The sequence below is a fragment of the Penicillium alfredii genome, assembly GCF_028826965.1.
Source record: "Penicillium alfredii strain IBT 34128 chromosome Unknown utg000012l_segment0_segment0, whole genome shotgun sequence".
Classification (NCBI taxonomy): domain Eukaryota; kingdom Fungi; phylum Ascomycota; class Eurotiomycetes; order Eurotiales; family Aspergillaceae; genus Penicillium; species Penicillium alfredii.
In genome coordinates this window covers 526,720-548,197 of record NW_026622709.1, presented here as the reverse complement: position 1 = coordinate 548,197, position 21,478 = coordinate 526,720, and the positions used below count along the sequence as shown (strand labels likewise).

The 21,478-nt window shown below is 51.5% G+C and overlaps 10 protein-coding genes across 10 annotated transcripts; 5 read left to right on the top strand and 5 right to left on the bottom strand.

Annotated features, from left to right (window-relative positions):
* Nucleotides 1–112: 112 nt before the first annotated feature.
* Nucleotides 113–1,048, bottom strand: NUU61_009743 (uncharacterized protein; the record flags this gene model as incomplete). The annotated part of the gene is made up of 1 exon (XM_056660268.1): nucleotides 113–1,048. One exon carries the CDS (start codon nucleotides 1,046–1,048, stop codon nucleotides 113–115), a length of 936 nt encoding a protein of 311 aa, XP_056506766.1.
* Nucleotides 1,049–2,768: 1,720 nt separating this feature from the next.
* Nucleotides 2,769–4,208, top strand: NUU61_009742 (FAD-dependent oxidoreductase; the record flags this gene model as incomplete). Its single annotated transcript, XM_056660267.1, has 2 exons — nucleotides 2,769–3,380; nucleotides 3,453–4,208. 2 exons carry the CDS (start codon nucleotides 2,769–2,771, stop codon nucleotides 4,206–4,208), a joined length of 1,368 nt encoding a protein of 455 aa, XP_056506765.1.
* A 716-nt stretch (nucleotides 4,209–4,924) lies between these two features.
* NUU61_009741 (uncharacterized protein) lies at nucleotides 4,925–6,310 on the top strand (the record flags this gene model as incomplete). Its single annotated transcript, XM_056660266.1, has 2 exons — nucleotides 4,925–5,773; nucleotides 5,846–6,310. 2 exons carry the CDS (start codon nucleotides 4,925–4,927, stop codon nucleotides 6,308–6,310), a joined length of 1,314 nt encoding a protein of 437 aa, XP_056506764.1.
* A 1,259-nt stretch (nucleotides 6,311–7,569) lies between these two features.
* On the bottom strand, nucleotides 7,570–10,523 carry NUU61_009740 (putative pH signal transduction protein PalA; the record flags this gene model as incomplete). The annotated part of the gene is made up of 7 exons (XM_056660265.1): nucleotides 7,570–7,951; nucleotides 8,020–8,422; nucleotides 8,485–9,059; nucleotides 9,122–10,016; nucleotides 10,082–10,136; nucleotides 10,205–10,442; nucleotides 10,516–10,523. The coding sequence occupies 7 exons, from the start codon at nucleotides 10,521–10,523 to the stop codon at nucleotides 7,570–7,572; spliced, it is 2,556 nt and encodes an 851-aa protein (XP_056506763.1).
* A 349-nt stretch (nucleotides 10,524–10,872) lies between these two features.
* NUU61_009739 (putative mitochondrial carrier protein) lies at nucleotides 10,873–12,349 on the bottom strand (the record flags this gene model as incomplete). Its single annotated transcript, XM_056660264.1, has 6 exons — nucleotides 10,873–11,079; nucleotides 11,139–11,476; nucleotides 11,541–11,759; nucleotides 11,823–11,896; nucleotides 11,957–11,991; nucleotides 12,092–12,349. Coding segments are annotated over 6 exons (1,131 nt in total), but the record flags the coding sequence as incomplete, so codon positions are not given.
* Nucleotides 12,350–13,851: 1,502 nt separating this feature from the next.
* Nucleotides 13,852–15,291, top strand: NUU61_009738 (putative sterol carrier protein; the record flags this gene model as incomplete). Its single annotated transcript, XM_056660263.1, has 2 exons — nucleotides 13,852–14,345; nucleotides 14,409–15,291. The coding sequence occupies 2 exons, from the start codon at nucleotides 13,852–13,854 to the stop codon at nucleotides 15,289–15,291; spliced, it is 1,377 nt and encodes a 458-aa protein (XP_056506761.1).
* Nucleotides 15,292–15,479: 188 nt separating this feature from the next.
* On the bottom strand, nucleotides 15,480–16,613 carry NUU61_009737 (DUF3431 domain-containing protein; the record flags this gene model as incomplete). The annotated part of the gene is made up of 1 exon (XM_056660262.1): nucleotides 15,480–16,613. One exon carries the CDS (start codon nucleotides 16,611–16,613, stop codon nucleotides 15,480–15,482), a length of 1,134 nt encoding a protein of 377 aa, XP_056506760.1.
* Nucleotides 16,614–17,204: 591 nt separating this feature from the next.
* On the top strand, nucleotides 17,205–18,120 carry NUU61_009736 (alpha/beta hydrolase; the record flags this gene model as incomplete). Its single annotated transcript, XM_056660261.1, has 3 exons — nucleotides 17,205–17,341; nucleotides 17,449–17,749; nucleotides 17,791–18,120. The coding sequence occupies 3 exons, from the start codon at nucleotides 17,205–17,207 to the stop codon at nucleotides 18,118–18,120; spliced, it is 768 nt and encodes a 255-aa protein (XP_056506759.1).
* A 1,791-nt stretch (nucleotides 18,121–19,911) lies between these two features.
* Nucleotides 19,912–20,368, top strand: NUU61_009735 (uncharacterized protein; the record flags this gene model as incomplete). Its single annotated transcript, XM_056660260.1, has 2 exons — nucleotides 19,912–20,034; nucleotides 20,090–20,368. 2 exons carry the CDS (start codon nucleotides 19,912–19,914, stop codon nucleotides 20,366–20,368), a joined length of 402 nt encoding a protein of 133 aa, XP_056506758.1.
* Nucleotides 20,369–20,716: 348 nt separating this feature from the next.
* On the bottom strand, nucleotides 20,717–21,440 carry NUU61_009734 (uncharacterized protein; the record flags this gene model as incomplete). The annotated part of the gene is made up of 4 exons (XM_056660259.1): nucleotides 20,717–20,823; nucleotides 20,879–20,993; nucleotides 21,062–21,247; nucleotides 21,300–21,440. 4 exons carry the CDS (start codon nucleotides 21,438–21,440, stop codon nucleotides 20,717–20,719), a joined length of 549 nt encoding a protein of 182 aa, XP_056506757.1.
* Between the last annotated feature and the right edge of the window lie 38 nt (nucleotides 21,441–21,478).

The following is a 21,478-nucleotide window of genomic DNA, read 5'->3' as shown; positions in this document are numbered from 1 at the left end:
AAACTGTCGCCGCAACATCAATCCGCACAGGATTCCCGGTTTACCAGCTCAGACGACCTGGGTCAATTCAAGTCTCCACTTTTGTCTATTGGGTGTATTATATCTATGCGCTTTATGCGCCTTGCTCAATGCCAGCCAAAAAGCAAACCACCGCCGACGCAAAACACTTGGCGTCGTCCTGCCTTTCCTTCAAGTCAGGCCCAACCTGCTCCAAGAACACCGCAAGTTTCGACTCTTTCCATCCCATCTGCGGCGCAGACTCCACACACATTTTCTTCATTCCAAATGCATCCATCTCATAGTGGCCCTGGACAGTCAACACCCTCCCGGGATGGTACAGTCCTTGAATCGGGCAGATAGGTGTGCTGCCTACATTAATCCACGGCGCGGGCAACGATACCGGCGGCGCGCTGCTCAGCGTCACGGCATTGCCTTTCTCCACGGCCATCACCCGGTCGCCATGGAACATTTGGATGCGCAACTGGCCCTCCGCGAGGTGGTTGAGGGCTGTGGGGAATGACTGGATGAAATTCTGTTCGAGTTGAACGGTGTAGATCCCGACTTCTCTGCCGAGAGGGCATTTCTCCACGTACACATCTCGGACGGGGTCTTCGGGGTCGCGGACCAGGGCGTGGGAGATGAGCTGGTGGCCGAAGCATGTTCCCAGCATGCGCACTTGCGGGTATTCATCGTAGACGGTTTTGACAAACTTTTGCAGGACTTGCATCCACGGCGAGTGGGCCATTTCGTAGACGCCCGGTGAGCCGCCGGTGATCAGGACGGCGTCGATAGGCGAGGCCACGAGGCATTGTTGTTGGATCGGGTGGCCGCGCATTTGGCGGAAATCTGGGTAATGTCCTCCGCGAATATCGTAGGGAGTGACAGAGATATTAATGGGGTTATTATTGGCGAGATCGGTTTTGTTCAGCGCGGATGCCGTCTCTTGCAGGATGTCGCGGAAGTGTGCACTGCACAGTCCGCGGGCTTCGTAGAGCCTGCGTGCTGGGATGTCGACATCGAGAACGGCGATATGGATGTTACGGACCATTACGGCGAGCGAGTTGGTGGATTAGATTCTTGAGAATAGTTGAGAAAACTTGGGATATGGGCAGGAAAGAGGGCGCAGTAGAAGCCTTAAAGACCAACCCGAAGGATTGACTCCAAAGCGCCCACATCCCACATTGTTAGGTAAAGGAAATCTCGACGCCAAAGAGAAATGGTGAATAATAAGAATAGCCAAGTTAAGACGTGACACAGAGACTCCAAGTGACCCCAAGCGGCTCGGAAACAATTAGGTAAATTCTGAGCTTATTTGATCCACTCAAGCCCGATCGTTGACTGCGACTGTTTCTATGCGAAATTGATTGGAAGGACTGTTCAACAACGGATATCTTCGATCCATGCAAAAAGATAAATACAGTGGCTTTTATATCCAGCACAGATATCAACTCCAAGGTGGATGGGATGAGAAGTAAATCTCGACGATCCGATCAACTAGCGCGTCCAAAATAAAAAGTCAAATTGGGTTGAAAGTGGAGTTTCCCCTGCTCCAATATAAAAAATATTGTCGCACGGTTAGAGTGTGTTAAGCAATTTGTCTTTGCAATCAAATCTCTGGTCTGACGCTTGCGTGGTATACTGAGTCCCTTCTTTACTTGGCCACCGAATTATCAAGACCACGAAAGACCAGTCATTTCAAATGAGAAGCACATAAGAAGATATAAAGTAATCCTAAAAATTCACTTTGAAAAATGTTCATTTCTCATTTTTACATTGGAACAAGATGCCTCTGAATTAAATTAGTATTGTTGTCACCTCGACTCGATTGCCTATCCAAGTTTACTCTTGGGCTCACGAATAACCACCTTGGCAATGCCTGATAGATTAAATAATTCACAGAGTTTAGCTGAAGCCTTTTGAGTATCTGACGAGGAATCCTATCTTTACAACGGTCATCATGCTGAAGATGCCTCTTTCAACCAATGGTCGATCATGCTAATATACACCACGCCATAGCGTTTTGGGTGACTCTTATTGATGACTGCCTTTGAGCGACGCTGAATGACCTATGGTCACAGACTTATGATTGGCATTAGAGCACCATTCACTTGCATGCCATTAGTCCGATCATTATCATGCCGACGGCAGAGAGACCGAGAAAGGGTCGGGCATAATAATATCTTGGCTTGGACCTCGATCCGAAAATCTCCACAAGAAATTCACAGTACGTCATGGAGCTAATCTCAATGGAGTAATAACGTAGCAAATGCGTTTCATCCAGTCAGAATGTGGTGCTCCGATCAACCGATGGGGCTGAAACACCCTGGCTCAGGGTGGGGGCCATAGTTCTACGTCAGTCTGATAGTCATCGCGACGATCATCCCAATCACTGGTGATCCGATCAGCCGCCGTTTTATATTAAGAATAATATATCCTGTCTTCGACTGCACCCAAACTAGTCAATTCCACACTGCTGACAATCCATGCACTCAGAGAATCTATACATTGACTTCTGTTTTGTGGTAAGAATTTGGTCATGTAGAAAATCCTACGGGGAAAAAAACCAAAAGTCATTCCACGGGCAGCTTATAATCACATTTGGCAATTAAGGCGTTGCATCGCCCCAAGGCTGAATGCCGATCAGCGCGTATGGGGGCCATCCGATATAAAGCTGCGCTCGCCCTGGGCATTGTACATGAAGACTTCAATTGATTCAAACCTCTTTTCCCCTTGACAAGCAACATCAAAAACTTTCGAGTTGCATCAACATGGCGACGACTTCATTTGTGGAATTCTTGAAACAAAACCCCTCCATCAAGCACTATACCCCGACATCCCCAGAGTTCGGGTCGGTCAAAACCGCCTTTCGCACTCTTTCGTACAATCCATCGGCGATTGCACGCCCTCAAACCGCAGATGATGTGGCCGCTCTCGTCAAGCACTGCGTCGCCACTGACACCCAGTTTGTTGTCCGCACCGGTGGCCATGATGTCCACGGCCGGTCCACACAGCCGGATATCCTGCAGATCGATATGCGGGACATCAACTACGTCGATGTCGACTCGTCGAAAGAAACTGCCCGGATTGGCGGTGGTATCCTCTGCAACAAGCTTCTAGAAGATTTGACACCGCATGGCCTGATGACCCCGACAGCATCGGTAGGTAACGTGGGGTACATGGGCTGGGCTACATTGGGTGGGTATGGGCCCCTGGCGACGACCCTGGGACTCGGCGTCGATCAGATCTTCGGGGCGAAGGTTGTCAATGCCTCGGGAGAGGTGGTTGATGCTAATGAGAGATTGCTGGAGGGTCTCCGGGGCGGAGGTGGGAGTTTGGGCATCGTGGTCGAACTTAGAATTAAACTGTATCCGGCGCAGGAGGTATGTGAACCCTTCTCAGGGAATCGTTTATGCCATGTCGACACGGTCATGGGCTAACCACTGAGCTCGCAGATGCAAGCGGGTATGATTGTGTTCGACCCGAAGAGCCTGTCCACCACAGTCACCACGGCGTTGACCAACTTGACCCGGCTCCATGAAACCACCCCCGTCCCCGACAATCTCGATCTTCAGCCAATCGAGGTGAACATCCCCGACGTTGGAAATGTTTTTGGGGTGTGTTTTGCCTGGTTTGGTTCCTCTAGCGACCAGTCGAAAGAATGGCAAGAGAAGATCTCGAGTCTGGCGCCCGTGATGATGTCTACCATAAAAACGACTTCATTGATGGAATATGTCAGCGAGGTCTCGTCGGTGGTTCCATCCAAAGTGTATGCGGGCAATTTCCAGACGGTGAATCTTGCCGGGCTGAGCGTATCTAAGTCAACGATCGAGATTTTGGCCAAATACGCCGAGACGATGCCCCCGACAGGAGCGCTGATTTGCCTCCACTATCTGTATGGGCCTTCCGTCAAAGGGCAGTCTTTGCCGGGCGTCTTTGCGAACCGAAAGCCACATCAACTGGTAGAAATCTCTGGGTTGACTGCCACGCCTGAGGTTGCTGATGAGGGAAAGACATGGGTGAATCAGTTCGCTGAGTGTATCAAGAAGACCGAAGGTCTCATGGAAGGAACTTACATTTCCCTGACCCCGAAAGAAGATGTGGACTTGAAGAAAATCTATGGGGACCGTTTCGAAAGGCTGCTGGAGTTGAAAAGGGAGTTTGATCCCGCCAACGTGTTCAAACATACGTTGCCTCGGCTCGATATTTAGTTCGGAGCGGTATTGTTCTCTTCAAGCAATATGAAATTGATCAATTCTTTTTTAGTATTGAATTTCAATAGGCGGATCGGGTGCATGCCACAGGAGGATAATCTAATGCTGTCTCAATTCGAGCTCGAGGTCAGTTTTATCCGAGGGTCTGCAAAAGTGTTTGTTAGTGACAGAGGACGGGAAAGAACAGCTGTGGATGAAGAGCATAAGCGGAGAAGGCAGATATATAATGGTAGCTGTCTGTGTTGAAGAGGGAGAGGTACGAAGGTATCACACTTTGGCAGACGAGCTGGTAAGGGCAGAATCCAGGCACCTCAACGGTTGCTTTCCATGTTGATCAGCCTTGCGATGCTTCAAACTGTGGGTCAATCTTCGCTTCCGATTCATCACTGTTCATTGCGAGACCAGGCTGGGACTTATGTTTCAATCTTCTCTTCTTGAATATTTGCGCTCCAAATGATGCTCATATATCGCATTTCCCGAAAATATGGGCCTTTTCTCCGATCCGATTCTCCAATTGTGCACTTCAGTGGGCCCCACGTCGCATGCGAGCCTTGACCAAACTAACCACAAATGTACAAAAGCCAGGGCTGTGAGACGCAATTCACGACGCTGTGGACAGGGGGGCTGACTTCTTGGAGCCGAACGCGTTTATCTCGCGTGAGACTATCCTTTTTCTCTCTGTCACTACCCAGGAGCCAGGGAAATTGAGAACAATGGTTGCGCCTGGACCCGCGCCCCTGAGCACCTTGGTGGATCAATTGCCCTCGACAGATCGCACTACGCGCCAGAGAAAGTTCAACGGCGCCAACAAAGACACCAATGCGTTCGGTTCCAATGGCCACGCGGGCCCGAACAAGCTCCTCAATCGCCGAAAGTCCCGGTCCTTTTCGCGTCGCTTGAAATACATCGCCACGAAATACACCTGGGCCGTTCCTCTGGCCATCCTGGTTGCATTTTTTGCCTTCTATGCCCTTGATCCAACCGAATCCAATATCGTGCACCATTTCATTTTCCTCTCCTACGAGCAATCGCCGCCCGATTTCGATACCGACCCCACCGCCCCTCGTCAATATGGCAAAGGCCTCTGGGATATCGCCTTTGTGGTTTTCTATACGATCGTCTTGACATTCACGCGCGAGTTTATCATGCAGCAGATCCTGCGGCCCCTCGCGCAGATCTGCATCAAGACCCGCGGCAAGCAACTGCGCTATATGGAGCAGATGTACACGGCCATCTACTTTGGAATTATGGGCTCCGCGGGGATCTACGTGATGCGCCAAACCCCGGTCTGGTACTTCAACACGCGGGGCATGTACGAATTCTTCCCGCACAAAACCCACGAGGCGGCGTTCAAGTTTTACTACTTGTTTCAGGCGGCATATTGGGCGCAGCAGGCTCTGGTAATGTTGCTGGGCATGGAAAAACCCCGCAAGGACTTCAAGGAGCTGGTGGCACATCATATCGTGACCTTGGTTCTTATTTCCTTGAGCTACCGGTTTCACTTCACGTATATGGGCATTGGAGTGTATATAACCCATGATCTCAGTGATTTCTTCCTTGCCGTAAGTCATTTTCTTCCTTCCTCGCTTTTTCTTCTAGGAAGTTACCTTATGCTCATTCTCTATTTTGTGTAGGTGTCGAAATCTCTGCATTATATGGGCACAGACCTCGTCATTCCATTCTATGCTATCTCGGTGGGAGCCTGGATCTACCTTCGCCACTACCTCAATCTGCATATCCTTTACTCGCTTCTGACCGATTTCCGAACCGTGGGTCCCTACGAGCTGAATTGGGAGACTCAGCAATACAAATGCTGGATCTCGAACATCATCACTTTCACTCTCCTGGCTGTCCTCCAGTCTCTAAACCTCTTCTGGTTATACTGTCTACTGCGCAGCGCGTGGCGACTTTTCGTCCACGGCGAGAAAAAGGATGACCGGTCCGAAGAAGACGAATCGGAGCTCGAAATGGAACGCAAGATGGAGAAAGAAAAACACTTGCTCGTCGGTAATGGTTCTGCCCATGGCAGTGTGAATGGCATGGCCAAGGCCACTGTCAATGGAGTTACGCCGGATCAACCGAGGTCAAAGCCTCTATAGAGTGGATGGTTACTTGTCCCTGCGGAGCATGGGTTTTGAAGACGATAGATATACGGATATAGATATTACTCCCGATAGGGGAGAAGGGGGTGTCACCTTTTTTCTTTGAAAGTGCATCCTTGAAAGCAGCCCTTGAGTCATAGGAACCTACATACTTGACAAAAGAAGACCGCTGTTGAGTCAATCCACCAAGTTAGGGTTAAGGCCGAACCCGAGCTGATCAGCCCATCGATCTGGCCCACTGTGTGCCCAAGAACCCAAATTTGGGCTCTATGCAGGACTACTATAAACCACGAGAGTGACTTGTTCAAACTCTGAAAGTTATACACCACCATCATATCATCCTATGTACATCTTTTCGAAGCTTACTGGGAATATATAAATAATGGGTGAATCTTCGACATTCTTACCTTCCATCCACTTCTTTATTACTTAAAAACTACTCTCCATCTCCTTTATCCTTGATTCTATCCACGAGACTCGATCCAAGATGAAGCTCCTCTCTATTGTCACGATCCTCGCTATGGCCATGTCGGCTCGTGCCTGCGCCGGTAGGTCCTTAACTACTCTTTCTTCTTATGTGGACATCTCGAAGAAACTAACAGGGAACTTTTTCATTCCAGGATTGGGTAACGATTGCTCTTACGTGAGCGATTGTTGCTCTAATCATGTCTGCGTTGAAGTCAACGACTTTCTGCGCCATAGGGTATTAATCGGAGCACAGCATTTTTTGGGCTATTGGCACACCGAAATGTGAATTATGTATGAGCTCGGGGGTCATCTAAATCCTAGCGCAAAAGAATCAGGGTCATAGTCCTCAGCAAAACGGCTAACTTTGGGGCGGGGGCGAGGCGGCGCCCCCCCCCTTCGACTGGGTGTCTAATTTCCAGAATAATATCTAGGGCAAAATACCAGGAAGCTTATATTTTTAGAAAAGCTTTTTTCTAGTATAGAGGGGGAAACCCGAGTTTGTAGGGTAGCTTCTCCGTGGTGTCCAAACTCACTGTAGGAAATACAGCACAACTTGTGATATCAAACTGACCCAGGCAGTTGGGAAAAGATCTAGTGGTTGCGATGCAAAGAAGAATAAAGTGGACGGGGGAAAGCGACGTTGAAATTTCATTGCTAGGCTTGTATATCATGCATGAGCCAAGGAATCTGCTCTTCTCTTACAATGGAACCCCAGAGTATATGCAACAAGGGTATATGCAACCAAATATGTACCATGTATGCGATACATCCAGGTCTACCAAACTGAATCAAGAAAACCGCACTCCCTGACTGGGATCCCATGTCCCGGGCTGCGTGCTTCGATTAGGCTGGCCCGATCCCGCTCCAGTACTTGGCCCCGGATTGGCACCTGGGGGTGCACCAGCAGAGCCAAAACGGATCCCCATTTCTGGGGTCCACATACCGGGTGTGGAGACGGCGGGTGGCGCTATCGGTGCACGTTTGGGCTGGGGTGCAGTCAGAGGGACATCCGACTCTGATGGCCGATGAGCATGAACAGGTGGAGGGGGTTGGGATGACGGCTGCGAGGGAGGGGGTGGCTGAATACGGCGACGGGGGTGGTGGGATTGCTGGCGGAGACGAGGCTGGGAAATGCGCAGGGAGGCCATGGCGGTGACGTTGGAGATGTCTCTATTAACAGTATCAGTAGCTGCACGACAAAAGTTGGCCGCGTCTCCTAGGGTATGATGAAGACATACGCTTCCAATTGACTCGCGTCCATTCGCCGCTGGTGCACAAACGCCTTCGCATCGTCGCGGAACCGTCCCACGATCTTGGCAAGATCATTGTAGAATTTCCGTCCTACGTCGAGGTTGGAAAGGATCTCCTTGTATTTCAAGTAACCATTCTCCAGGTCTTGCAGTGCCGTTTCTCGCTCTTTGGTGGATGCGTCGCCCTTGTGTGCTCGCGTGAAAGCAAGGTTGGCCTCGCGAACCTGCATCGAAATCTGTTCTTGGTCGTTGCGCTCCTGTTCCAGCGTATCCCGATCCGAATCATACAGCCGGAGTTGCTCCTCAAACAAATCTTCAAACTGGCTTGCCTGGATGGGTTGCATAGGAAATTCTCGCTCGAGTCGAGCAGTTTCCTTCAGAAGAACCGAGTCTAAATGAAAATCATTAGTGCATCTGATATCCTAACAGGAAAAGTCCCGGAGAAAAACATACGGATATCATCCGCACGAGCCTTGTCCTTCCACGTCTGAATTCGCCGCCGTCGCCGGTTTTCCATTCGGTTAACCTCACTCAAGCAGCTCCGCAGCCGTATGGATTCGCGCTCAACTTCGGGTGGAATAGCAGCTCTTCGACTGCTTGGCACATATGACTCCAAATCCCGGTTGGTCCCTGTGAGAACCCGGAATACCGCCTCTGAATCCCGCAGCTTTCGCTCCACGAGATCGTCGCTGCTTTGCGCAGACGTGAAGTAGCCATTGATCTCAGTAGAGCTGGTATAGATCTTTGGCGCAGCGGCCTCGGACGTCTCGCGCGTCCAACGATCGGTGCCGTATTTACGGCGTGCGGCGTTGTCCTCGGCCTTCTCGGCTGCAAGCAGTTCGACACCTTCACTATAAACCGATCGGTCGTTGGATTTCACCTTGGCCGTGTCTTCGACAGACCGCCGCAACCGGTTCAGCCCATCTTGCTGGCGCATCTCCTCGGCATGAGATACGAGTGCGGGAGGAAGTCCCAGTGGCTTTTCGAGCGCTTGGAGAGATCCGGGCAAGTTAATCGATGTTAGCAGACTGAGAAAGTCAGCGACAAACTCATAATTTTTTTAAAACGAAGCAGTTCGTTTGGCACATACTCCCGTAGCCTATCCGTCATCGACTCCAGCTCCCCGATAAGAGACTCATTGACCAGTCGATCCCGACGGTCAGAGTAAATACTGGCAGCAATATGGACCGCGTACGGCACCAATTTCGCAAATAGCGGCTGGCCCAACGCACCATTATCTCCAAGCATGGAAATTGCATCAGTAACTTGCGAGGGCGCTTTGGCTGCAACCATGCTGGCACGGTCGATAGTCTTGAGCTCGGACTTGGGTGGAACAGGGTTCAGGTAGATGACATCGTTATCCTTCTCGGAGCGCTTAAGATCATCCGTGACGCGACTCTTGAGCCCGTTCAGATCACCGAGTACCGTCCGGTTGATCCATCTTGACTCCTTGAGACCTTCATTGACGCAGTTCAGGCTGTCGCGTAACCGCGCTACCTCCTCGCCATATTTGCGCTTCTCTAGACAATCAAGTGACTGCCGGTACTGTGCGGCAGCCGCGAAGTGATGGTGTTTTGCGGTCATATGATGGATCCAATCAGTACTGATAGAATTCGACTTAACGGCAAAGTCTCCTGCATCTCCGTAAAAATCAGAGACCTTGGCTGCCAGTCGCGCAATCGAGGCATCCTTCAATCCGTCCTTTACGGCCTTTTGCCAAAAGCACTCTTGACCCTGCGCCAGCAAAAGCTGTTCTAAGCTCTGTAGTGTCATTTCGTCCATATCTTCCGGTGGTGATGTACGGAGATCCGGGAGGATATCAGATCGCAGATGGTTGAGGATGCCCGCCGCTTGGCAGCAGTAGTTGCAGGCCTGCTTGAGTCCATCTGCGGTAGTCCGGTTGACCGCGAATGCCAGTTGAGAGTATAGGACCGCAAGATTAAAGAGGACGTTTGCGAGTTCGAAGCGCAGATTATTTTGCGAGACTATTGTATGGTTAGCAGATGTGCAACGTCATGCGGAGCCAACCTCGAAGAATATGCAAGCCTACCTGGCCGCGAAGTATTGAACCCAAAGGCCGGGTACCATGAGAAATCGACCCCCACCTGCGACACATCGATCGTTAATTTTCATCGCAAACGGACTCGTCCGGGACCAAGGGAGGTCGGCGCACATCAATCGGGAATTTTCCTCCCAGCCATTTAAGCTGCGCCGCATACGTAACCAATCGACTGATCCCACTGACGTGGGGCTCTTTCACGTTGATGGCCTCAGTTCGTAAACGGTCGATGATCATCAGGTCATCCGCGAACATATCCGGGCGCTGGTCATATTTGGAAGAAATGTACTGTGTGATGGCATCCGACAGCGAGACGGTGTGAGAACGGCGGAACGGGAGCTGGAGGATATTGCTAGAATAAAGATACGGGGCGCCAGGTTAGTGGGCGATGATGACTACCACGAGAATCGGACCAGGGTACTCACGATGCCATTGTCAGTTGTGAGAGAGTGGCCGGAATAAAAGACGAGTGCTTTGTTGACGCGAAAGTTGCTCGACCCCACCGGGCAACTCCATGACGTGGGACTGGCCTGAGGCATCGCAAAACTTCTACTTACAGCCTTTACTACCTTTAACTTGTTCAACCTCTTCCTTGGACTCTTTCCATGTCAAGCTTCCATTCAGTTACAACTAAACCCTAATCACCAGTCTGATATTTGCGGATGACGAGCTTCAAGCCCATCCAGGTATGTACGTGGATCAAAGAAACATGGCGGTCAACACAAAATGCAAGAGATGAAGAAATGAATATCCAGAGCTACCCTTGCCCTCCCGATCCAGAATTAGTCTGGCAGTTCATTGATCCGCATCTTAATGTATTCAAAGATGCTGAGTAAAATCATGTTGTTGACTCCGGTCCGGATGAGAATAATGGACAGCCCTTTATACATGCTAGACTTGGCCACGGCTACCGAGGCCTCGCCAATCTCCTTGGACTTGCCAAGGAGGACACTCTGCGCACGGGTCTTGCGTGTGTCCAAGGGATAGGTCTGGAAGTTTAGATGTTAGTTGTCTCATGTCAATTCAGGTCGCCGTCCAGATCACATACACAGAACCAAGGGACAGTGCTACAGATAGCGCCGGCAATCATAGGCGCCCCAAACGGGGACTTATCCGACCCCAGCTCCCTAGCGGCCATCTGCTTCACGGTTTCATACACGCTGAAGTACAGCGCCGAGCCCACCGTGTCGCGCATGGCATGCAGACGGAAGCCGGTGTACAGACCTCGAAAGCCGTGACGCTTAATGATTTGTCGGATCGCCTCGATGGTGCCGAGACGGGGCTTGCGGCGCAGTGAGAGATCCCGGGCGGCATCCGGGGCAGCTTGAGCGCGATTGGACACCAAGACAGAAGTCTGAACGACATTCTTGGCCAGTTCAAACGGGCCTGGTTCATCGTTGATAAGCAATTAGGTTTCTGCAGCATTGAACAAGGGTCGAGTCGGCCTTACACGCAAGCGGTGAAGTCACCAGGCCCGCCAACAGACCCGCACCGGTAAAAGTCAAGAGCATCGTCGCCGTCGGGGTGCTACCCGGTTTATTGTACTCATCCAGCGGGGATTCGCCCGTAATGCGCTGGATGGAATCGGAAATGGCATGTTTGGCGGCATTGTATGTCGTGAAGTTGACTACTCGGACGGCTGTGACACTCGCCAGAGGTGGAAGGGCACCTGTGAGTTTGTATATGTCAATACTCCAGTCTGCAAAGATTCACGGGAGATATGAGGATATACCCGCCACGTATCCACGAGGGCCCTCGGTGCGCCACAAGTAGCGGATACACTGGAAAATATTCCTAAAGTTGTGTCTAAATTTCGATGCATCAGCACAGAGCCATAAGATGGGAAGTAAAGGTCTGGGTACTTACGTTTGCATGCGCGTTTTGACATTCTCCAGAGGGGTCTGTCAAGTAATACAGTTTCATTAGCATGTCACTCCCAGGGAAGAGAGCTCAATCATGCCAACTTCCAGGCCCAACTGTTCCCGCGGATAGAGCACCTACCACCGCCAGCGTCGCACACACAGTCGACGTCGCCGAGGCCACCTGGGTTTTATATTTCTTCAAGAGTCGGTTGCGAGTGGCATCATCCATAGTCCAGGCATTGCGATTCGGCATAATGGCAGGAGTGGTTTGGGAATTTGCTGGAGGGAAGGGTGCATGTTCAGAAGATTTGTCAATAGTCATCCCTGGAGGGTTTCCATTGGAGGCAATGGGTGTGATAGGGGAGGCGATGTCGTCTTTAGTGGCAGGCTGGGGAACCCTATGGAACGCAAAGCGGTCTCTCAGCATTCGAGTAGACCGTTCGGCGTCCCACAAATATCCATCAACCTGGCTCGAGCAACACAGGAGTCTCTTCTGAAGACCTGGAGGTAATTCCAGGAGATTTTATCCGAAGCGAACAGGAAGGGGAGGGCGATAGTGGCAAGTGGATGAACCCCGCGATGGGCCAAGGCACCGAATCCGCGACGTTGGAGGGATTGGATGGTCTCAATGCTGGTTTCCTGACATCCACAGTCTCAGATCATCAAGGGAGTGTGGCCAAGAGTGTTCTTTTGGCAACAATGGAGTATTACAGATGATCGGAGCTGTCCAGAGGCATCGGTCATTAGCGTCGGTTCATCGTTGACTCCCCTGACCCACTTGAATAAGAGTCGAAGCCAGCACCAGCCAAGGCAGCGAAGCGAACACCACAAAGACTCACTAATACAACAACCCCAGGAAGGTCACAGCTAGACAGAGGTCAATCGACCAGAGATGAGAAGATGAGAAGAAGTAAAGCGGCATGTGGGCCGAGCTTTGCAGAACCCTTGAATGGGTTTAGGGCGAAACCAAGTGACGTACGTCTTCGTGAACCGAGTGGAGAATCCTCACTGTTTGGCGATTTTCCCTGACACCTGCAACTGCAGTTGCCCACTGAAATTAACCCGTTTGTTGCATTACGCTACAGATCGCCGGCGTCGATTATACGTGGAACAAATCCCCCCGGTCGCACTGTTTTGACAGACTGCGTTTTTCCCGCCTTTCATGAATCAACTTCCCCGGTTCACTGATTAACTGATTTAGCAGGCGACCATGGGTCACGGCGATCTTCTAGTGCTCTGAAGGAAGACAGTCCTCCGGGCGGACCCAACAGGCCAATAATGGTGGAATGGAATATAAAATATCCTGGTCAGACATAGGCAAATTCCAGACATTCTGCGAGTCAATGGCTTGTAGATCAGTTCAATCTGATGGTACACTGTTTCTACTGTCTCCAACAGGACTGTCAACTGGGGAATAATATATTCCTGGATGTCTACCTTGTTCCCTAACATATAAGTGTTGAGATCCATCTCTATCTCTTCATACCCTGTATCCTAAAAAATATCCTTCAGAATGATCATCAGGCTCATACCTCTATGCAAGTCAAGAATGTGGGGGGGGGATTGTATGATGCAGACATGGCAAGTGTTGCGAGCGCAGCATTACTATAGAGACATTCCACGTGAGACTCGGTAATTGAGGGCTCACATGGAAAGAAAGAGACCAAAGGCAGAAATTATCATTGCGGCATCTTGTTCTTAAAATCAGTGTATATGGATAGAGTAAGAAAAGTTATGCATTGTGCCGACTCCCTCGGGACCTCGGTCGCTCCCCGCAATTTCACGCTCGTAAGCTCTCCACTTTTATATCAGCTCGCTCGCTCCTTGACTCAACGTCGCCTGTTCTTGGATTTGTCTTTTTTTTTTTCTATTATCTCTGTATCGCAAAACACATACACCATGGGTAAAAAACAAGCAGGTCCGGCCTATGTCCTGGGCGTCGGCATGACCAAGTTCATCAAGCCCCGAGGCAAGGTCGACTACAATGAGCTCGGCTATGAGGCCGGAATCAAAGCCATGCTGGATGCCAAGATCAACTACGACGATGTCGACCAGGGGGTGGCCTGCTACGTCTATGGCGACAGCACCTGCGGCCAGCGGGTCTTCTACCAGTTCGGCCTCACCAACATCCCCATTTATAATGTCAACAACAACTGCTCGACTGGGTCAACAGGCCTTGCCATGGGCCGAACCCTGGTGTCTCATGGTGCTGCCGATTGTGTGCTGGTGGTTGGATTCGAGAAGATGAATCCTGGCAGCTTGCAGTCCATGTACAACGACCGCACCAACCCGACAGGCCTGTTCGGCATGATGATGGCCGAGACCCGGGGGATTACCAACGCTCCGGGAGCAGCGCAGATGTTTGGAAATGCCGGCCGAGAATATATCGAGAAGTATGATCAGTCGTATCTCTTGTTGATTTCCCCTGGCGGTTGATGATGTTAACACGATGGCAGGTACGGAGCCAAGAACGAGGACTTTGCCGAGATCGCTCGGGTTAATCACGAGCACTCCAAACGCAACCCCTACTCGCAATTCCAGACCGAGTACTCACTGGAGCAGGTGCTGAACGCGCCGATGATTCACGAGCCGCTCACCAAGCTGCAATGCTGCCCGACCTCGGACGGCGGTGCCGCCGCGGTAGTTGTCTCCCAGGAGTTCTTGGATGCGCGCCCGCACCTGAAGGAACACGCCATCCTGATCGCGGGCCAAACCCTCGCCACCGACACCGACCAGGTCTACAACCGCAGCTCGATCGACCTGATGGGATTCGGGATGTCGCGGCACGCGTGCCGCACGGCCGTCGCCGAGGCCGGCGTGAAGATCGAGGACATCAAGGTGTGCGAGCTGCACGACTGCTTCTCGGCCAACGAGATGATCACCATCGACGCCCTCGAATTGAGTGACCCCGGCAAGGCCCATGAGATGGTCCGCCGCGGCGACATCACCTACGGCGGGAAGATGGTCATTAACCCGTCCGGCGGTCTTATTTCCAAGGGCCACCCGCTGGGTGCGACGGGTCTTGCCCAGTGCGCGGAGCTGGTTTGGCACCTGCGCGGCTGGGCCAACAACCGTTTGATGGATGGTACTGCTGCTGCCCTGCAGCATAACCTTGGTCTTGGTGGTGCCGTTGTCGTGACTGTGTACAAGCGCGCTGATGGAAAGGTTGCCGCCGCTGTGCCGTCGGATGTGGTCGCCAAGGCCACTGGCTTGGGCTACAATCCTGCTGTCGAGGCCCGGGGCTTCACGGCTGAGCAGGCCAAGTCGGTTTTGAGTAAGAAGCACAGCAGTGAGTGGGCTGTGGGCGATACGTCGGAGCGGGTTCTCGCCCGGTTCTAGGCAGTGATGCGACAGGGTCTGGGAATATGTATATAGTGTATAGCCTGAATGAACATCCTTCACTTGATTCCATTCTCGATCCGAAGTGAGAATTGTCTAATGGTTGTCGAAAGCACTGGCATTAGACGTACATTTTACTTTTATAGAGCTGGTTGATTGTCATATATACATTGACCTCCCAACAGAAATCACGAATGCGTCGCCGCCCAGTCATCCGGCAGTCTGTAATAAGGCGGAACACGATACTGTCCCGCACAATTACCCCTTGAGCAGGGCAGATTACAGCGCCCGTATAAGCGGCAATAGCAGTCCCCCGCATGTGGACAAGCATCGCGATTCAACTGCTCCAAATCGATCCCGCCATCAGCAGTATGCGGCGCAAAGAGGATATGCCACAGGTACGACAAAATGCGACCGGCAGCCTTGTCATCGCGAGGCGCGACCTTGCGGTTTCGTGAGCGCGGTGCCAAATTACTGTCACCTCCATCGAGGAGCCACTGGCGCAGAGCGACGTATTCGTCGCGCGTATGTTGCCAGATGCGGTCGCGCGAAACCACAAACTGCGCGCAGCACTGCGAGCGCACTGCCTCGCCCCGACCCAGAAGTAGTCGGCCACTGGCCTGGGCAGCACGGTAGTCATCTGCGTCTCCGCCAAAGATGGCAGCCAGCGCAGAGGGGAGGGCGGTGTCGGATGCTGCGCGGGCACTCCACGGCGCGACGGCCGACTGGAGCCGCATCTCTAAACTCCCCTGCGCCGGCGCAGAGGGTACACATGTGCTGGTGCTCCAGTCGCAGCGGAGGTTGTGATATCCCGAGGGCGCGAGGGCGCGCGGGATATCGAGCGTGGCTAGCAAGGCCGCGTTGTCGTAGTCGGGTGCGTCGTTGTGCCACGCCCAGCGCGAGCCGTGCACAAACACCGCTCCCGCTGCGGGTATATGTGCATGGTTGTCAATTAAAAATGTGAGGTAGGCCATGGCCTCGTGGCCCCGGTTCGCGGGCACTTGGAGATGGTCCGAGTTCGGGTTGATGGGCTCATCGACCCGGTACACGCAGAGATGGTAGCGCTGGCTCAGCGCGTCTAGCCAGCGGGCATCGCCATCTGTGGCCACGCGCGACACCACCAGGGCTGGTTTGCTGGTTTCAGTTAGGCCTGGACAGCTCCCCCGTGCCTCGGGGAGCGTCGCTGAGCCGGTCTTGTAGCGGATCTTCGTCCATGCGAAGATTGGGTCTGGCGTCTGGGGACGGTTCAAGTAGAGGATCAGGAATAAAACCCCACAGAAGAAGATTATTTGGTTCAGGGATCTTTGTGCTTTCCGCCTCATTGTGTGGGTATAATGCCCTGGGCATGGATCAAGGCATGTTTGATATCGCCCGACGGCGGCGAATCATTCACACTGCAAGTGGAGTTGCTTCATGCCTGGGGCATCAACAATTTATAGATCTCTCTTTCTCTTTCGCCTTTGTTCTACTTATTTTTATTTTTAGTTTTTAAAAAGCAATACGATAATCTCGGTAATCAGGGTGTAGTAGCAAGCTTTCTTAAGGTAGCTTATCTTTCTTTAAACCAAAAAGTCAAGCTCATTCGAGACATGCGATCTGACAGACAACTGACAGGCTGTACAACAAGCTACGAGCATAGGTCAAGAAGTATATGAATTTACGTTCACTAGACTTCAAACGCACTTTTCTCATACCGAATTACAATCATTTAGTTGATCACTTACGTGCGGAGTAATCTCTATTCTGCACTGATGTTATACCCCACCGCAGCTCCCGATGAGCTCGCCAGAGTCCGAAGAATTTCGGAGCTGTCGGGGGTCTTCGCGGGGTATAAAAGAGTGTCCTTAGAAGGCCAGTGAGGAAGTTTCAAGCCACGCCATAAATATATATTCATCATTCACACATCCTACAGCATGTCCTTTCCCGAGAATGCTACTTTTCTTTCCCGCAACCTCAAGCTTGCGGCTCATCTCTACCACCCAACCCCCAACTCGCCAAATCGCTCTGGTGCTGCCGTCATCATCTGCCACCCATGGACCTCAATTAAAGAGTAGTCCCCAGCCAACTACGCCCGCGTGCTCTCTCAGGCTGGGTTCATCTGCCTGGCCTACGATGCCGCCTACCAAGGCGAATCCGAAGGCGAGCCCCGGGATCTAGAAGACCCCGGCCAACGCGTCAGGACATTAAATGCGCCGTGACCTACCTGATCAGCCGCAAGGATGTCAACAGCGACAAGATCGGTGTGCTGGGTATCTGCGCTTCGGGCGGTTACGCTCCCTTCGCTGCGCAAACTGACCGCCGTATCAAGGCAGTCGCCACCTCGGCCGCAGTCTGCGTCGGCACGATGGCCCGCAGAGGATTCGACCAGGACTCATCCATCATGGATATCCTCCAGACCCAGCTTGAAGCGGCCGGGAAGGACCGCAACAGTGACGTCGGCGGCGAGAAGGTCTCCATCGTCCATATGCTCCCCAACAAGCCCGAGGATGCTCCGCGCAGTTCCCCGAGTCCTTCCGTGATCTGATGATGTACTACCGCACACCGCGGGCACACCACCCGCGGGCGACCAACGCTTGTCTGCCGCGAAGCTGGGATATCATGGCCAACTTTGATGCGTTTGCCCACAACTACTTGATTAGTCCGAGGCCCTTGTTGATGATTACTGGGCCCAAAGCGGCCACCATGTGGTACAGTGAGGAGGGTGTACAGAATGCCAGGGATCCAAAGGAACTGTTTGTCGTGGATGGGCTCACACATGCGGATTTGTATGACCAGGTTGATGAAGCCGGAGCCAAGCTGGCCGAGTTCTTCGGGAAAAGCCTGGCTTGAAATAATTAAGATGTTATAGCAATTGCGCTGAAAAATGTATAAAAACGAAATTTATGGATTTGGAACAAGAGTCTTATATATAGATCATTGCATGGAAAATAACTTTGAGATGAAGATGCGGTTGAGTAGGAGTCCGGGAACACCTTGCTCAGGTGGACCAAGGCCCCGATATATTCACGTGATGAGATGACATAATACACGCTACTGTCGAAACAAATTTTCCTCCCGCGGCCCTTCGGCTCCTTCTCTTTCTTTTCTTCACTTACTTCACGGTCTCCATACCCTTGTCGATGGATGGTCTTGGACCTACCATCCAAGACCTGCTCTCATTCCATCCGCAAATTTAAGACAAGAGACCTAGAACGATGCATGCTCGTTCTAATCCCGACCCCTGCCATCTGGCTCGACCAGCGCGAGGTTGTCGGGTTCGCTTTTGAGCACACACTCAAAACACAAGAATGTGCAATTGGTGGAATGTGGAGAGAAAAGGCTTGTGTCTCGAGTTCTCTCGTCAATTTCAGCATGACTTGGCGCGTGCTCACCTGGGTGGATTGTTTCCCTAGTCGGGTCATGGAGCCATCAATGCTTGGATTCCAGCTCGCATCTTTTGCTCTCAGCCCTCATGTGCTATGCTATCACGGCAATTGGACACTAACATAGGATCGAAACTCACAAACTCGTAGTACCTCATTGGTACACTGTAGTACCATCCCTGGCATTTTCGAAGTCTCGTCCGTCAGTGCTCAATGATATTCGAGGTCAAAATCGTGCCGATAGCAAGATCTTGCAGTTGGACCAAGTCTTTCTGAAAACTCCCACGTGTTGCGTCCCCTCCTCACCCGATGGAGCTGTGCGTGTCAAATGTAGGGAGATACATACTTGTGTTATAGAGAGCCATTGAATCAAGTCATCTTTCTTTTGCCACGGTCACCATTGAACCTCAGATCAGACGACCTTTTCCAATCTTGTGGAATGTAGATAGCCAGGGAACGCCATCTGATGTCATCGTAGCTGGACAAGGCCGACTTCATTGCCCAAAGCGCTTGTCACTCGTTGCAATTCGGTCGAGGTTCCGACTCTTCAATAATGAACGGTCTCTACCAAAGCAAAGAAATGCTTCTCTGGGGCTTGAGAATTTCTTGTCCCGAACCATAACCACGAAGTCTCCAAGGGGAGATGGACTGTCGATCAAGGACAACAAGTATGGATATGCAACAATTACAACTCCAAACTTGTTACTTTGGAATGTAGTCCCATCCACCCCAAATCCCCACCAGACTGATGTTTACTCCCCTTGCTTGAGACAATTGTAGATCATTGGCCGCTCGAAATGGATATCATGGTGGCGCTGAGTTAGGCGCATGCCTCCGTTTAGCATCGAGGACTCTTTAAACAGACAGTGACCTTCTTGCACCACCCACCGAGTGTTAAAAAAAAAAAAAAAAGGTAGTTTATGGAAATTGTAGTCTGGATGCCTCGCGAAGACGCGAGTGCCCACGTCATAATCCCTCGTCTTGCCCTAACACACCCCCTGTGCCCCCATTCTCTCCCTCTAGGGGCCTGCTTTCAAGGGTTAGATATAAATCTCACATAACTTGCTGTAAAACCTGGGACTTGCATATCCTTCTAAAATACTTCGTGTCCTGGCTGAAGAGAAACCTCCGTTCATTTTCTTGGAGATTTACGCCCATCGACACTCGTTTGGATACACGACCGTCTGAACATACGATTTTTTCCTTCTCGATCTAAATCTTTCTCTGTATCAGAACATAAAATACACCATTCTTCAAAATGGCCCGCTTCAACTTGTCGTTCCTCGCTGTCTTCCTCGTGCTGGCCGCCCTGGCCATGTCGCTGCCCACCAAGCGTAACGAGCAAGGCTCCGCGCTCGATACTACGGCTGACTCGATGGAGGTTCGTATTTCAAATCCCTGGCTCACCAGTGCTATGCTAATGAAGTTGAAAATAGTCGGCCCCTAAGATGATGGAAGGTCTGGACACCCGCGACACCACCAAGACCAACCAGGCTTCGACCGAGGCTTCTGCTATGGGAGACGAGAAGAAAGATGATGGCGACAAGAAACCCACCCAGACTGGTGGACCTTCCCGTACCCAGAAGAAGCCCACTTCTGGCAAGTTCGCTACTCCTACCCCGACACACACGAGCAAGGCTTCGTCCAAGCCCAACGCCCTGGGTAAGCTTCCCATCGTTGGTGGGCTTCTGGGTGGCACTGGTGGTTCCCTGTAAATCATTGAGCCCTGGTTGCTCGAATGGTATATTGCAAAGGGGATATATGCTGGTCCCGTTGTCATGAAATCGGTGGACGGAGCAGATATGTATGGGTCGGAGTTTCATGAAGATCCACCTGTATCATGCAATAGTCTCGGGAGTTGTTTGATGGCGAACAGAGCTTTGGGTCAGGTTCTTTATATGGGAATTTCGGCATGATTGAATTCAACAAATTGTCAATTAAGTTCATTTATCAAGCCTGTCTTGAATACCAAGCACTAGTCTGCAAAAATGTACTGCCAATATCGCACCATGTCGTAATTGAGTAGTAGCTTGGGTCAAATCATTAGGGCAAGCATGGCGCGCTCATGTGTTCTTGCTCTTGTTCGCCTGCTGTTTGCCTTCGTAGATCCCTGTATAGTAACCAGCAAAGTACCAGGCCATCATGAGGTTCTTCAACTCTTCATCTTGAACTGGAAAGCTACCTGTCAGTTACATCCACAAAAGGAGCTTAATGGCAGTGCGTACCCTGTGAAAGAGCTGGGTGCAGCGTTGGCATGGCTCCTGTGGGAACCCCAGGCCCTGGGGCAGCGGCGGGAGCTGGCTCCTGCGCAGCATAACTTTGGGGAGGAACAGCTTCCGACTAAGAGGCATTATAAGAGTTAGCTATTGCAATCAGATAGTTCAAGTTAACATATTCAAGTGGCATACCTGGGAAACGGGGTCTGTGGCTGCTTCATTAGGAATCATCGAATTCTCAGCCTCCATGGCATCGTCTTCTGCAATACCTTCGCCTCCTTCTTCCATGGCGTCAACTTCTTCTGCAATTCCTGTCTCCTGAGCCTCTCTCAAGATGTCTTCGACATTTTCCCCTTTGGCGTGGATGCTGTGATAGAGCTGCGAGTCGCATGTTAGATATAGATCACGTGATGATGATTGGGCGGCTCACCTGGTATTCCTCGACAGCCTCATCCCAAGATTGGACCAGAGCCGAATCGTCCCAAATCTCCTCATGCGTCAGGGGCTTGGCATTTTTAGACTTCCCCATTGCCTCGGCCCATTCCCTTGAATTGTTGCTTGAGCAAAACATCGAGGACTCGCGGCGGCAGTGGTTTGTGGAGACTCACC